Raw genomic sequence first — 15506 nt, 5'->3', positions numbered from 1 at the left:
TGTTCCGCTGGGAAGGGGAGAGCCCTTCCCAGGGTGCTCCAGACAGTTGGGAGGGAGACTTGTGGAAAGCGTGAGTGAGGGGGGACAGGTACCGCTTTGGGGGTGGGGTGAAGCTGGTTGAGCCTTGCCACCTTCTACCTTCCAATAAAGTCGTTCCCTGCTCTGCACCCTTGTGCCTTCAGCTGGGTGGTGTCGCCTGCGGGCAATGGCCCTGCGTTCCTCCTCCAAGGCCTTCCCAGCCCTTCCTTGCAGACTGAGGTCTCACCACACCTCCAACTTGCAAAGTTTCTTCTTTCCCTTTAATGCGGGGGGGGAGGGCGGAGGAGGGCGGAGGACTAGGGAGTGAAGTGTCCAGAGGGTTGGGTGTAGTGTGGCGGGGTCCTCTTGCCGAGGCCATGATGGAGACGGGCTCTAGTGTTGCACGGTCACTCCCTGGACCTGTGTCTGGGGCTGGGACATAGGCATCGTCCACTCACAGCTGCCCGCCCAGGCCTCAGACCTCCACTGAGCCCAGCTCCCTCAGGTGCTGCTGCAGGAGCTGGATATGGTGCAACAGCTTCTTCTGGTGGCCAGCCAGCATGATGCCCAGGGCGGGCAGGTCTCTGGTGGTGGGGAAGGAGTGGGTCAAGTCTGCGCCGGCTTCTCTAAGATCCCCGGCAGGACCCCTAGCCTGGAGCCCAGCGGAACCCCCACCCGCCTCTCCCTGCTTACTCCAGGCTGAGCTGAACCACATCACTGAAGGTGCAGAGACCAAACTTGGAGAAGTTGTCTTGGTAGCACTCCAGTCCGATGGCCGAAAGCCAGGCCTGGGGTGAGTCCAGAGAAGGAAAGTCCAGAGCCACAGGGTTCAGAAGGGCCTGGGAGGGTCTAAGTGGGGGAAGGGGGGGGTCAACATTTCCCCTTCATCTTAGCCCCCTCTCCTCAGTTTGCTTTACGGTTTGCATCTACCCTCCCTGCTTGTCCCGGGCTCCAGCCCCAACCTCCAGACCTGTCCTCAGGGCCCCCGTCAGCCTGCAGAGTGTCTGGCTTTCGGATCATCTTGTCAAACGCAGCCACCAGCTGGTCAAAATGAGGCCGCTGGGTACGGTCCTTCTGCCAAGTGTCTAGCATAAGCAGATGTAGTCCAGGAGGACAGCCTGGAGGTGGGGGAAGCCGGAACTCCTGCTCTATTGCATTTAGCACCTGGGGGTTAATAGAAGAACATGGTGATGGGAAGCTATTGCTGGCGGAAAGGCATATTCCGTCTGTTAGGTCAGCGGGTGGGCTGGGATCAGGTGGAGCATGCAGTCGGAGTGGGGAAGGAACTTAAAAATACAGAAGCCAAGACCACTTAAAATTTCAGTGGATCAGAGAAGAAAAGCTAAGAATGTAGGAGCTTGTGAGGCTGGTGGGTTGGAAAGATGGGGGTGGGGTATCAGCAATGTCTAGGTCAAGAGCTCACCTCCTGGTCACTCATGTCCCAGTAGGGCCGCTCTCCATAACTCATCACTTCCCACATCACTATCCCAAAGCTCCACACGTCACTGGAGGTGGTGTGTTTTCCGTGGGCAATGACCTCTGGGGCTGCCCACCGAAGCATGCAACTTGGGCCCTGAGGCGTGGGGTTAGAAGGAACGATAGCAATAATTACAGCAGTGGTCACGTTTATTGAGCAACTCCTATGGGCTCCGATGTCCGCCCAGGGTACGCTCCTGGAGGGAGCCCGCGCGGGCTCCATTCCCTTAGACACCACGACACACACACCCCCCGCCCCCCCGGTGGTACGCTCCCCGGAGCCTGGCTCATCCGCCAGCACGCTCTGGAAAAGGCTGAGCCCCCGAGATGTGCTCTCACCTGAGGACTGTGGCCAAGACGAGCCACTTTGCACACCAGGTGGCTATTCACCAGCACGCTGTGGGCGGAGAGCGCGCGGTGCACGAAGGCGAAGCTGGACAGGTACTGCATGGCAGCCGCTACTCCCCGCTGCATGGCCACCAGCTGCAGGCTGCTGAACTGGCCCTCCCGCTGCTGCTGGGGGGCGGGGGGCAGAGGTCAGCCGCCAGCAGCCGGGCGGGGAGCCTGCGCACACTGCGCCGTGGACATCAGCAGGAGAGGGAGAGCGGCTTAGGCAGTCAGAAAATGGCCTGGGAAGGAAGGCTGAAGACCAACACAGGTGGGGCAGCACAGATGCAGGGCTCTGTCTCCTGTCTCCGGGACAGTTGAGAACTGCAGACGCCCCTGGACCCAAGGCCCCCCCGCCCCGCCCACCCCCAGGCCAGCACTGACCCTGAGAAAGCTGTCCAGGGGGCCCAGCTCCATGAGCTCCGTCAGCACCATGAGGGGCCGGCTCTTGGTGACCACGCCCTCCAGCCGCAGGATGTTGGGGTGCTGGAACTGGCCCAGCACTGCAGCCTGGCCCAGAAAGGTCATCTGTAGGCTCTCAGCACCTCCAGCCCACAGGGCCTGGATGGCCACGGCTTGCTCCCGCCGTCCCCGGGGCTGCAGGCGGCCCCTGCGTACTTCTCCAAAGGAGCCTGGGAGAACAGGTGTAGGAGGGAGGCTACTGAGGAAGGACCCTGGGCTCGCGGCGTCATGCCCTGTGTAGAGGGGCTCCTGCCGGGGAAGTCTCACGGGGGCTCCAGTCCCTCCGGTCCCCTTCCTCTACCCCCTGCACACCTGCCCCAATGACCTCCTCGATCTTGATATATGCAGGATCCACCTCCCTGGTAAATTCGCGGATGGCCTGGCAGGGGTCCTCGTATGTGGAAGGGTCGATGTAATACTTCACCCCAAGCCCTGTAGGCAAATGGGGTGCGTGATGAGGGTGTGGTACGAGGCCAGGCTGCCCCCACACCCCAGGCATGCCCTCTTACTTACATCGGCAGGGCCGAGGGGTTCCCCTAGACTTCGGGGAACCTAGGCTTCCTGCTGTGCTCAGCCCCCAGCCCCCCCACCCCCACACCTGGACTGCTGGACTGCTGCAGCTGCTCTGTGTAGCCTGTCCCACGCCGCTTCCTGGGGACAAACCAGAGTCCTGGAATGACACTCCCATCCCCCCCCCCCCCCATGCAGGCCACTCTCCAGCCAGGGATCTGTGGAGTGAGGGCTGCTGGATGCCTCCTGCCCGCCTCGCATGGGCCCAAGGGAAGGGGCCCGGTGGTGGGAGGTGGGCCCTGGACGTGGGTTCTGCAATGGGCTTTGGGGCTGCCAGGATGTGGGGTGGTGCAGCAGGGTGAGTGGGGTGGGGACACGGCTGGGGGGCGCCTCACCTCCGGAAGACAACAGCCAGCACGGTAATGGCCGCCAGCAGGAGGAAGGCCAAGGCCCCCAGGATGGACCCGATCACCAAGGAGAGTCTCTCTGGGAGCTGGGTAGACAGCTCACCTGAGGAGGCAGCCAGCCAAGATCACACGTGGGCAAGGCCTCACAAGCACGTGCACCTACACCCCCCCCCATGCGCCCACTCACACCCACCCACAGACCCAAAGGCCAGCTAGTCAGCCAGGAGACTCTCCTTACAGCCTCCTGTCCCACACGGCCTCTAATTTGGAGGGTGCTGGACCAGGGTTCAAGGCCTGGGGGGGGGCGGGGCTGGGCCTCTCCTCCCTACCCCGTGGCGCTTCTCCACCTCATCCAGGCTTCCTCTCACCTTGAGGCAGCGTCTGGAAATAGACCTTGCCGCCATAGGGGCCGTGGCCTGCGGCAGTCCGCGCCCGCACTTGGAAGCCATAGATGTGGCCAGGGCTCAGCTGTGTCACGGTGGCCGTGTTGGTCTCGCTGGTCAGGGTGAACGAGTGGGATTCATCTTCTGCCTGGGGGTGACAGCCATTCACTCCCTGCTGCCCAACCCCAGCTCCTGACCACTGCTCCATCACCCTCAGGCTTCCTGGCGCCTCTCTGTCCTGGCCCACCTCCTCCATCTCTAGCCCCACTGTGGGGCCCTGCGAGCTCCCAGCAGCCCTGCTGGGCAGCCCCCACCTCCCCACCTGGTCGTAGTAGCGGAGCTGATAGTCCAGGATGTTCCCGTTGGTCTGGTCCGGCTGTGGCCAGGACACCGTGATGCTGTTGGATGCCCGGCTCACCTGGTGCAATGCAGGGACTGCAGAGGGAACTGGGGTGGGGGGGGGCGGTCAGCGGGAGGGTTTCCAGGGGCCCGGCAGCAGCAGTAGGGGAGGGGCTTCTAAGGAGGCAAGGTAAGTAAGGCATCAGGCAGAGCGGAAGGCTCACCTGCGTGGCTGGTGCTGACATTGATGGCGGCAGCCTGGGGAGGGTCGGGGCTGAGCTCTGACACCCCATTCACAGCCTGCACCTCCAAGATGTAGGGCACATGTGCCCGGAGCCCCCCAACTAACACTCGGCTCTCGGTCAGGCCCCTCTGGCGGGGGTCGAAGTGCACCTCATCCCTGCAGCGGCGACAAGCACCCCCGGTGCCCGTGCCCGGCTCCTGGTGGCCTCCACATTCCTTGCACACGACATTGAAGAGCAGGTCCCCTCGTCCCCCCAGCTCCTGAGGCAGGCGCCAGTGCAGCATGAGCACTGAGCCTTGCACCTCGAACCAAAGCTCCCGGGGAGCCGATGGAGGGCCTGGGGAAGCCGGGGGGGGGGGGCAGTGAGAAGGGCCAGGAAAGGAGGGAGTGGTGGGAGTCGAGGTGAAGGAGGAGGGGTGGGGATGATGGAGGAAGGAAGGAGGCAGGGGAGGGGGGTGGTCCAGAGGGGAGGAGACAGAGAGCATGGGGTGGGGACCAGAAAGCCACGGGGGCGGGTGGGAAGACAGGCAGGAGGTGGGCCAGTGTGGATGGGGTCAGGGAGAGAAGCCGGAGAGTGGAGGGAGAAAATGAACAGGAGAAAAGTCACTGCAAATGTGAACCTGCCCCACCGTGTTGCCTTCAGCCTCCCCTTCTCTGCCCGCCCCCCAGTCCCATTTCCATCCCTGGGGCTGGTGGGGGACTCACCGGTGCAGGGGGCCTCTGGGGGGTCTGAACTGGCCCTGTAGAAGCCCTTACGGCAGGGGCAAACAGGGGCTGCGGGATCGGGGGCATGGCTGCGGGGAGGGCACGGTAAGCAGGGCATGTTCCCAACCAAGGCCTTGTAGGACCCCTCAGGGCAGGCTGGGGGGACAGAATGGGGCAGAGACATTAGGCTCACTCCATCCACCGCCTCCTGAGCCCCACCACGCCTGCACACAGACATGCTCCCAGCCTTCCATTCCCCAGGGCTCTTTCTCCAATCGTCCTGGACCTACCCCCTCTCTTCCCTTCTTCCCTCTTTCCTTCCCTCAGGCAGAGATTACTGGGGCAGAACTGCATTTCTGCTGATGGAAAAAGTGAGGTGCAGTGGGCTATGGGCAAGCCAAGCACCAGGTAGAGGCGTCTGGCCTGATTGTATGACTTCCCTGTGCAGAGGCCTTCTGCAGCCTCCACCCTGCAGCAGAAGGATTCCCCTTAGCTGGTCTCCACTGCCTGCTCCTACCCGCATCCTGGTCACCTGGCGCAGTGATGATCCCTTCCTAACTAGATGGCAAATAGGGACAGAGGACCCATCCCAAAATAACCGAGGAGTTTAACTCCTTTTGATCTCCATCCCTTCTCGGGCCTGCAGCCCTAGGATGCTCAGCAATGGCTGTGGAAGTCTCCAGAAGGTTCCAGAAATTTGAGATGAGCATATGACACCAAATTTGTGTGCTTTAGAAAATAAATCTGGAGAAAACAAGAGTCCTTTCCTAAAATAGCTTATTCCTGACCTTTTGGGGACAAAATGAAGTTTGGGGTGTTCAGGAGAGGTGTCCCAAGGTTGGGGGCCAGGTGGGGAGGTCTTGGGCAAGTGCACGGGAGCAGAACCTCACCTTGGCAGGCCTTGTCTCCGCGGGCTGGCTGGTGCCCTGGCTGACAGCGGCAGCCGCCAACCGCTACCATCCACTTGCCCTCCCCATTGCAGTGCAGCCTGGGGGGGCTACCCCCTGCCTGGCCCCCGCCTCCATCCTCCTCTGGCTCTGCGTGAGCCACACAGGTGCCCACGGCTGCCACCAGGGAGGCGCCCCCGGCCCCACTGGCCTGCGTCTCAGGGAAGGAGGCGAAGGCGCGGAGGACGGACGGGCAGGTGTAGGAGAAGAGCTTGACCGCCACGAGGGCCAGGCAGGCCCCCGTGTCCTGGAAGGCCACGTAGAAGCCACGCTGGGTGAGGGGGCCAAAGCTCCTCTCTTTGACATTGAGCTGCAGCCCGGCGCGCTGCTGCCCGGCCCCGCGCGGGCCCACCGCCCACGCCGAGGAGGCGGGGAAGCTCTCGTCCGCTGCAATGGTGTCCACCTTGGTCCAGCGTTTGAGGTGCCAGGCGGAAATGCTGTCGGGGCCATCGGGCTCCTCGGCCTGGCGGTAGTAAAGGGTGAAGGTCTCCCGGCAGGTGCCGCCGGCCACGCCCAGGCTGGCGCATGCCCGCACGGAGAAGTGCAGTCGGATGTGTGCCCTCTGCGCGCCTCGTCGCTCCACAAAGTGTGTCTGCAGCCAGTTGTCCTGCCCGGTGCCTGGCGGGGCCCCTGCCACGTGGCATGCCTCGAAGGTCCGAGTCAGGCGTCGCTGGTCGTCCAGAACGCTCACTTCATCCCACTGCAGGGAGGGCGGGGAGACCCTGTTAGCTGGCAAAACCGGGTAAGTAGACCCCAAAGTCCTGCTCCTCTGGGGGAAGGAGTCTTGCTCCGTTCGTCTCTACCCGGGGCTTCCTTCCCAAATCCCACACAAGGAGCCAGGTGGAGGAGGTGCACCGGGTGAGGAATGAAAGAGCGACACTCACCCCACCTGGTGGGTAGGTGAGCCAGCCAATCTCCGATGTCTCTCCAGTGGTGTCCAGCAGTACCTCTGGCCAGAGATAAGAAGGGGGTACTCAGCAGCCAAGCCTCCAGCAAGGGCTGCTAACCCTTACCCCACCCCAGGAGGAACACAGGAATTTTCCCTCCCTGGTCCTTTTAATTCACCAGCAGGGGCACAGCTCTGTGTCAGGAGCCTTTCCCTGGAACCCTCCCCATTCCTTTCCCCTTCTTGATGTCTTCACTCTTTTCTGCCTTTTCTGAGTCTTTCCCATTCCCCACCTGTGCCGGCAGCTAGGGATTCTTCAGTCTCCCCTCCCTCTTACCTTCCAGTGCCAGAACTGAGGACCCCAGCACCAGGACCCAGAGACTGCACACCATGCCCGCCACTCCGCTCCCTGACCGGGCAGCCCCCTCAGCAGCCATGGGGCGTCTTCGGGGCTCCCACCATTGCCCTGGCCACCACCCTGCTCCCAGGCAGGGCTGCTGCTTTGTAAGACTGGGGTCTGCAGCCAAGCTTGCTTCCTAGGGAGACACACAGGACCAGAAGAAGCGGGTGGCAGGTAACTACACTGCTACACAGATAGCTCACAAACCACCAACCACACGGGAAGGTCCTGTCGGAAGCAGACTTTCTCCTGACCTGTGCCAAGTCCACCATCTTAGAGGGCCATGTGCTAGGGCACTCCCTCCCTACGTCCTGCAGGTGCCGCATCTCTGAGCAGTTCTTACAGCCCCTCCCTCTTAGAGCATAGGCGAGTTCTGGGCCAGTCTTACCCTTTTCTTCTGGGAGGAGCTATTTCAGTTCTTTTTCTCCACTTACTCTCCCTCCTCCTCCTAGAGCCACCCTGTATTGGAAGTCAGAAGATTCTTCTCATTAAAACAAGCAGAGTAGAAGCTACTCCTTCCCTGGGGACTCACGATCCCCCCTCCCCAACACCTCCTGACCCACCTCAGACCTGGACACGCTGGACAACACGGAGAGGCAGTGGAGTGAGAGGGACCACGGAAGAGAGCTGTGGGGTATGATGCAAGGGAAGATGGGAGAACCGGAGCGAGAAGAACATGGGCGCAAAGATCCCATCTGATAAGTGCGCCAGCAGAGAGAAAGGGTAGAGCTACGTGGGTCTGGCATGCCTACGTTTTGTCAGCAATGGTCCTTTCTCCCCAAGGGGCACATTTCCTCGATGCTTACAGAAAAATAAATGGATGTATGTGAAAAAATGCTTCTAGTCTGCTCACAATGAAAGGACAGAATGTGGAAACAACAGTGCCATCTTGTCCTATGAGATTAATAATGCACTGGGTTGAAGAAGGGATGAGAGCTGGGCTCTCTACTCACAGGGCTTATGAGTTTCAAACTGGTGTATCTTCTTAGAGGGACAGTCGCTGATGTCTGTCTAGTAGCTTCACTTCTAAGAGTTTGTCCTTCAGGTACTGCATCCTTAGGTCTGTTTGCAGAGATGTTCAAACAAGGATATTTGCTGCAGAATTGTTTGTAAGGGAAAAGACTGGAAAGCAACTGTCCGTCAATGGGAAGATATTTCATAAATTACGGCACAACCTTAAAAAAGAGTGAGGGCTACTGCTTATGCACTGATTATGAAAAGGATTTCCCAAGTGAAAGTAGTCCATGCAGAACAGTGTCAAGTATGGTCCCCGCTGGTTAATTTAAGAAGGCCATCCATATACAAGCACCCCCTCTGGCTCACAGGCATATGACTGTGGGGGCACGGCTGCTTCCAGGGCCACAGTGAAGACAAATGGGCTCAGACCTTCCTTTGTTCATCGGTCTAGAGATTAGTGGTGGCTGATCTCTCCCCCTGTGACTGAGTCTCAAAAGTCTGTAAGTTGCATGGACCAGAGCAGTCCATTCCATTTATTTCTGTTGAGAAGAAAATAAGAGGCAGGTTGTTCAAAGACATGAACCTGAGAGAGAGAGAGAGAGAGAGAGAGAGGGGAAAGACAGCAGTTGGAAACTGGAATCTGTTTCCACCATGAGAGCTGTAGCCACGTGGCCTGCAGCACTCCTGAAAACTGCACACTTCTCGATGAAGCTGAAACCAAACTATGACACTATTTGACTTTGATCAATCAGAAAATCATAACCGGGTTCCTGCTAATCTAACTTTTCCTGGTAACACAGGCTCTATTGCGAGATGAAGCCTTCGGTGTCACCTGTATGTGGTTATCACGGAAAGGCGCTGATGTTACAGCTGGTGGGCTGATGTATAATGGGCATCAGGCCACTGTCCACTGAAATGCACTTTTCATGCCATTAGAACCCTCCTTGCGAGACAGAGTTTAACTTATAGTGTATGGAGGCAAGCAAGAAGCATTTCCAAATCACCAGGTTGTCCACCTCAAACTTACACAATGTTATATGTCAACTGTATCTCCATAAGGCCAGAAAAAAGGAAGCATTTCTATATGGCAAACGATTCCTAAGTAACAGAGGTTCTTTGCCAATACTGTCCCGAATGCTCCTAGAATCATTCACAGATGAAATGATTCAGAGAAGGACAGGGAGATCGTGAAGTAACAAAGCACGGCCCCATCACCAATGGCTGTTTAATAAATATCCTGAAGTCATAGGTGTTGTATGTACCCCCCAAATGCTCAGTGGCCTACGCTGGAGACATGCTTGACACACCCAGAGCCATAGGGTCTTTAGGAATGCTGTTATCAAGAACTGAAAATGCCAGAAAAATGTCTTTAAACAATGAAAGCTATTCTATCATTTGCCCAGCAGATACGCTCTAAAATAGCCTCTTTCAGTCAGAAGATGGATGGATTCTGGAATCTGTACAAAAAGGAGACGGTAAGCACTGCATCTTCCTAAACTTATAACTAGACAGATAATCATGGAGAAGGAATAATAAACACTTCGGATGCATCTCAATGATTTTTTTTTTTTTTGAGAGACAGCAAACCAAGAGGGAAGATATGTACTGCAGATCCTATCCCCTGTGCTCTATGGAACATTCTAGAAGATGAGGCATGGCAAAGTATTTGCTTTGATGACCCACAATACAAGCAACACAGTAGCTTGTGGCTGCAGCAGGGTGTGTATGCATAGCCTCAGCATGCATCTTAATGACAACATGAAGCTGGCCTCTCTCCAGAGGATCCAGAAAAGGGCAAAAGCAATTACGAAACATGTTAAAGCCACTCAGCTTCTGTCCTCAAGAGGCATCAGAAAGAAAAGAATTAAGTGGAGACATTGCGTGTAGATTGCCACTTTCATAATTGTTAAAATTTTTCTACCAAGAAACAAGATATTCAGTTAAAAAAATGGTTGAGGCTCTTCAAGTGCCCAGAAGTGTTCCTTGCTGTTTGAAGGGACCGCTTTTAGATTTAGATCCAGAGACTGAAGGTTATAAACAAATTCCTTCAGGAAAAAAAAAAAAAAAAAAAAAAACAACTGTGGTTGAGTGAGACTAGGAAGTGAGGTCAATTCTTGCCTGTCAAACAAAACAGATAAATTCGAGCCTTTTATTTTTTAATATATATAAAAAGAACTCGGGTGTACCTCTACAACAAGAATAAAAACAAGAAAAGATGAAACTTTAAGATGTGGAAGAAATTGCTGTCAGCTAATTCCTACTCCTGCAGATTTTTTGGAAACAAGTTTCAAAGGCAGAAACGTAAGTGACAAGAACACGCAGCTCCATCCACATGCCTGGAATACTGAACAAGCAGGAGTTAGAACTTGATTTTCAAAGGTGCCTTCAATGGTTGAGGACTAGGGCATCTGTCTGAGCTTAGTCTAGGAGAGCGTCCTGGAAGCAGCCAATGTGTCCCTCCTGAAACACAGAGGGGGACAGGCCTGCTTCAGATTCCTCTTGTCTTCTCTAGCCTGCGAAAGGCATTGGTCAGTGTTTAGAAATCCTCTCACCCACGAAGAGTTGAAGACTTACTTCAATCAGGAAAACATTCAAATTTCAGATGTGTATATGGTTTTAAAAATATAACACACCAGAAGCAGCAGAAATGTGGATGGAAAATGGTAGCTCAGAAAATAAGACTGATTTGACAAAATTTCAGATGACAAAAATTGCATTCTATGACTTCACATTTTTTTTCTCAGCTTCTTTTCTACATATATCACTTTACATCTTTTTGCTACAGTAAAGACACTGCATCCACAAGCCTGCTACATTTCTTTGGTTTATAAAAATATGACAGTCCGTAGGCATCAAAATTGTGTTTTGTTTCCAGAAACTGGCAAAGATTAAAGATGTGTAGACTCTTAGCTTATACATCATAGCTTCTGAGTTCTGTTATCTATAAGAATGAAAGATTTAAAAATAAATTAAATGAGTAAATCTGTAGGAATTTAAAAAATTAACTGTCCTCAAATTGAAATGCTAAATACGACAATTTTATGAACAGAGATGGTTTAAAATAGTTTATGCACCTCAATCCACAAAATGAGTTTTTAAAAAAGTTAAGTAATACAAGCCAAATAAGCTTGGAGGAAGGTATGGCCGAAAATATACTGGCCATTAAAACTGGTTACTGTAGGAGGCAGAAATGAAGGTTTGGCGGGCGGGGAGGGGGGGATTATTAATTCTGTCTTACATATGTTTGAATGGGTTTTCTTGTTACAACGAGCATATCTTATTTTTACAATTAAAACAAAATCTCATAATTATCATCTAAACAAAAAAAAAGGGAAAATATTTTTAAAACCTAGACTAGCATAGCGTATGTTTACATTTTACCCTCCCCTCCCTTTTCTCTCTAGGTTTCAAAACAATCTAGAAATTTTTATCTATAAGGAGAAAGCGGAGATACAGAGGCAGTAGGAGTTGGGAATGAATGAGCAAAATAACTTTTATCCCTGGATTTTCTTTAAGCTTCTCTCTGAAGAAGTTCAAATGGCCCCACTGATGATATCATGCTTCTCTGACTCGGCGTCAAGCAAAGGACTTCGGCTCTAAAGGGGCGAGGGGCACCAGGGGGGCTGGGGACACCTGACGAGGGCATCACTGCAAAGTGAGCCCAGGCAGGAACACTCAGAGAGGCGAAGCAGGCTGCAGGGACCAGCGGGACGAAGGAGGTCCCAAGGGCAAAGGGGCCAATGGTTAACGTGTGGTGTGGCTGCTGAGCTGGCCCTCACACCTGTCAGCCACAGGGTCAGCGTGGGAGGGGTCAGCACCAAGGGCCCTGTCCTCTGTCCTGTTCTGCAGCTGTTAAACGCCCAGGAAATTCCAGTATAATCCTTGCTCAGCCTAATGCTGCTACCCTTTAATCTCCACCTTGGAGATGGTCTCCGTCTCTTGGAGCTCTGTCCGCCCCGCTCGAAAAGGCTCCCATCTGCCCTTACAGCGGCATCCAGAGCAGACAGTGAGGGGGTGGCCGTCCTCCGGTGCTTCTGGCCCCTGCTGCCTTGGTTCGAGAAGCCAATTTGTGGATTACCTAGCAGAGGAGAGTCCTGTGTCCCTTGAGGCCTCCAGCCTCCAGGAATGTCCCCCAGAGCACGCAGATGCAGACGAATGTGCCTCCCACTCCCAGGCTGTGGAGCTGGGGGAGGCTTTTAAGATGCAGGCAGTATCTGGGAGTGGCAGGCAGCCACTTAGCATGAGCCGCTGTCGCTGTGCACTGACCGGGGATATGCGTGGCTTTGGAAAAGGGCATGGGGGGGGGTGTTGGGACAGTCAGTACGTGTCCGTGAGAGATGAGTAAGTGGAAGGTTGTGGAAGCCCCCAAGAGCCAGGACCAGTGCCCGTGGGAGCAAGTGTGAGAGTATGTAAGGGAATGTGCGTGAGGTGAGATGGGTATGGAGCAGCACGCAAGCTGGGAGGGATGTGTGTGTGTGTGTGTGTGTGTGTGTGTGTGTGTGTGTGTGTGTGTGAGCATGCACGCCAGAGCATGCTGAGTGCTCCTCATACGGGTGACTGACGCCCATGAGCCCTTCGCCTCACTCCGGGTCTGTCCCTACTCTCCTCCTAGCCAGTCTGTCAACCGCTCTCTGCCCCAGGAGTTGCTGCTGCAGAAACATCTGGGCTGGGAGAGGGAGCTGATCAGGGAAGTAGAGAAAGGGAAACCCGAGGCTGCCCCAGCCCCCAAACCCCACCATCCCCCTTCCCGCTAGTGGGCAGTGCACTGGGGACACAGGACTCAGGGCCCCCCAGCTCGGGCGATGGTGATGAGCTGGGAGGGCAGCTGGCCCTGAGGAGGAATGTTCCTGCCCTTGCCATGCTCAGATCCCTGCTGCCTCGTGCTCCTAGGCACGCTGGGGACACAGTGCTCACTGCCAGCCCTCTTTCTGCATCCCAAAGGAACCAACCAAAGGAGTCCTCCTCTCTCGGCCACTAGGTCGCTACACAGAAGCCCCCCACCCTAATCTTCCTGCGAGGAAAAAAGGTCCATTGCCCCGAGAGAACCAAGTGGCCCCTCTGAACGGCACCAAACAAATGACAACAACTCTCAATCCTGCAACGCCCCATTACCTGGAGATTTCCCTGCACTGCCAACAATGTCACAGCTCCTTCCCACCCAACCAGCATCTCTCCTTCTAGAACCTGAGTCAAGTTCTCCTGGCGGGCAGAGGGCCTGGCCCTGGTTAACTTATTGGGAACAGGCCCAGCCGCTTCTCTCCATGGGCACTGCCAGGGACATTACAACATCGGCTATGCTGGGCCCCAGCCAGCTCCCCCAGGGTTGGGAGGAGAGAGGATGCCAGACAGCCAAGATTGGTGGATGGGGGGGTAGGGCAGGTAGGGCCAAGCACCCAGATGTAAAGCGAGGGGGTGGAGCTGGGGCAGCAGCAGGCAGTCGACTTTGGTTGCAACTTGGGGGTTATGGCTGGGGAGCATGAACCAAGCCCTGTCTCCACTCTAAGGCTTACGGGTGGTAACCGGGGTGGGGGAGCTGGGGGCAGGTGTGGGATCAACCTCCTTGCTCCTCCCAGCTCCGCGGGGATTGGAGAGATGCCACTGGAGTCAGAAGGGTGGGCAATCCTTTTCGGAACGCTGGGAGTCCGGCCTTGGCAAGGACCCCTACATCAGGACACCCCCCACCCAAGTCAGAGAAGAGCAGTATCTCTGGAGACACAGTGGGGGATCGCAGCAGCAAGGGTAATGGGGGTGTCAATGATGGCCGGCCAGAGGTCGGGGAGCCAGGTTGGCCAGTTTCGCACCACTCACGAACCCACCGTCGCCTTGGGGAAGGATACTCAGTACTACCCCAGGAGGCCCCCAAGGATCTGCAGAGGCCCAGTCTGGAGGGCCCCTCTACTTTCGCAAACCTTGATGCCTCTGTCCCCAGGCACACCGCCCCCCACACCCCCCAAGACCGCCTGGCACCCCGGGGCTCACCTTCCGCCGGCCGCAGGCTCCGCAGGTCTGCGCCCCCCCGAGGCCCCGCGATGGAGCCGCGCCGCCCGAGTCTACGCTCGGGTGCGGGGACCCAGCTCCTCGCGACCCGGGTCCGCTCGCCGCGGCGCGTCTCTGGGGTTCCGGGGCGGCCGGGGGGCGGTGGCTGGCGGCAGGGGCTGCTCTGGAGGCGGGGCTCCCGGGGATCCTGCGGGGCCCGCGTCGCGCTCGCCGTCGCCGCGCCCGGTCGCGGGTCCCGCCGCCCGCTGCTCGGCTCTGGAGCGGCGGCAGGGGCGAGCTCAGCCCGGCCCGCCCCCTCCGCGTCCCTCCCAGCCCGGCCCGCCCCTCTCCGGCCCCTGCGGCCGCCCTCCCTCTCCCCTCTTCCGGGGAGCCGAGCCCGCCCTCCCGGCCTGGGCGGCGATGCGCGGCGCCCGGCGCGGAGGAGAGCGGGCTGGAGGCGCGGGGCTCGCCCTGGGCCCGCCTGTGCGCTGGGGCGGGGGCGCCTCCTCCTCCCGGCCGCGCAGGGCGGGCACCGAGGGAGGCTCGCGCGAGGGGGCCTGGAGGGGGCGGGCTGCCGGGCGGCGGGGAGAGGTGTTCAAACCCCCGGGCCGGGCGCGGGCTCCGCTCCCCGGGAGGGAAAGCGCACAGGCGGGCGGCCGATGCCCGGGACACGGCGGGGCACGGCGAGGCAGGGCAGGGCGGCGCAGCAGCCGGCCCGAACACCCGCGCCCTCTCCCCACCCCTGCTTTTCTGCTTCAACTCTAGGAACTAAACCCACTGTTTTAGTTCTTACTCAGGTTTAAACTAAGGTGGGCGTGAGCTGTGAAGAAGAGAAAGAAGGAAAAGAAGGGGGTGGAGGGAAAGACAAACTGAGAAATCTCAGAGGGTACGGGGGTGGGGTGGGGATGGGTAAGCAGCAGGGAGGGGGGGGCATCTAGGTTATGAAAGTGTCTCTGATCTAGCCTTAAACTCTTCTGCCTCTTCGTGACCCTGGATCTTGGTCAACGTTGGGGCTTCTGACTCCACCCTCCCCAAAGGGCTGGGAAGCCTGGGTCTGAACGGGGAAGTCCAGATGTAGGTGCCTGGCTTTGCATTGCCCGGGCAAGTCATGCACCTCTGGGTGCCTCCTCCCTCTGCCCACTCCCCGGGGAGAACACAGGGATCTGAGGCGTTAGGAGGTACTCAGCGGGTGCCTGGAAGGTTTGAGGAACCGAGGGGCCGCCGCGAGGAAAAATGTTTCCGCCCACCCCTAGCCTTTTCTCCAACGAGGACGGGATTTGGGGTCTATTGTTCCGGTCCTACAGCCCTAAGCTGGGGCCTTCCCACGACGTGTTGCTACCACCTGCTGGTTCTTTCAAGGAACACAGGCATCTGGTGGAATTCCCTCGGGCCTTTCCCCCTCCCCATAT

General features: G+C 57.1%; 1 protein-coding gene across 9 annotated transcripts; it reads right to left on the bottom strand.

The window, feature by feature from the left end:
• Positions 1-273: 273 nt before the first annotated feature.
• Positions 274-14390, bottom strand: EPHB6 (EPH receptor B6). 9 transcript variants are annotated; one of them, XM_073899311.1, is made up of 20 exons: positions 14101-14390; positions 8118-8660; positions 7728-7859; positions 7553-7623; positions 7102-7300; positions 6763-6827; positions 5822-6578; positions 4932-5087; positions 4207-4563; positions 3966-4090; positions 3629-3791; positions 3249-3363; positions 2942-2994; positions 2656-2775; positions 2266-2513; positions 1834-2010; positions 1442-1591; positions 989-1182; positions 712-867; positions 274-602 (listed from the first exon to the last, which is right to left on the bottom strand). In XM_073899311.1, the coding sequence occupies exons 5-20, from the start codon at positions 7199-7201 to the stop codon at positions 494-496; spliced, it is 3045 nt and encodes a 1014-aa protein (XP_073755412.1). In that variant the 5' UTR covers positions 7202-7300; positions 7553-7623; positions 7728-7859; positions 8118-8660; positions 14101-14390; the 3' UTR covers positions 274-493. The 9 variants fall into 9 exon arrangements, with proteins under 9 accessions (XP_073755412.1, XP_025710678.1, XP_025710677.1 ...); XM_025854893.2 differs by having other exon boundaries at positions 8118-8259; XM_025854892.2 differs by having other exon boundaries at positions 8118-8226.
• Between the last annotated feature and the right edge of the window lie 1116 nt (positions 14391-15506).

This window comes from Callorhinus ursinus, unplaced genomic scaffold, assembly GCF_003265705.2.
Source record: "Callorhinus ursinus isolate GAN/ISIS: 27379988/994484 unplaced genomic scaffold, GSC_fseal_2.0 scaffold12, whole genome shotgun sequence".
NCBI lineage: Eukaryota > Metazoa > Chordata > Mammalia > Carnivora > Otariidae > Callorhinus > Callorhinus ursinus.
The sequence above is the reverse complement of the archived record's forward strand: the minus strand, read 5'-3'. Positions and strand labels throughout refer to the sequence as shown.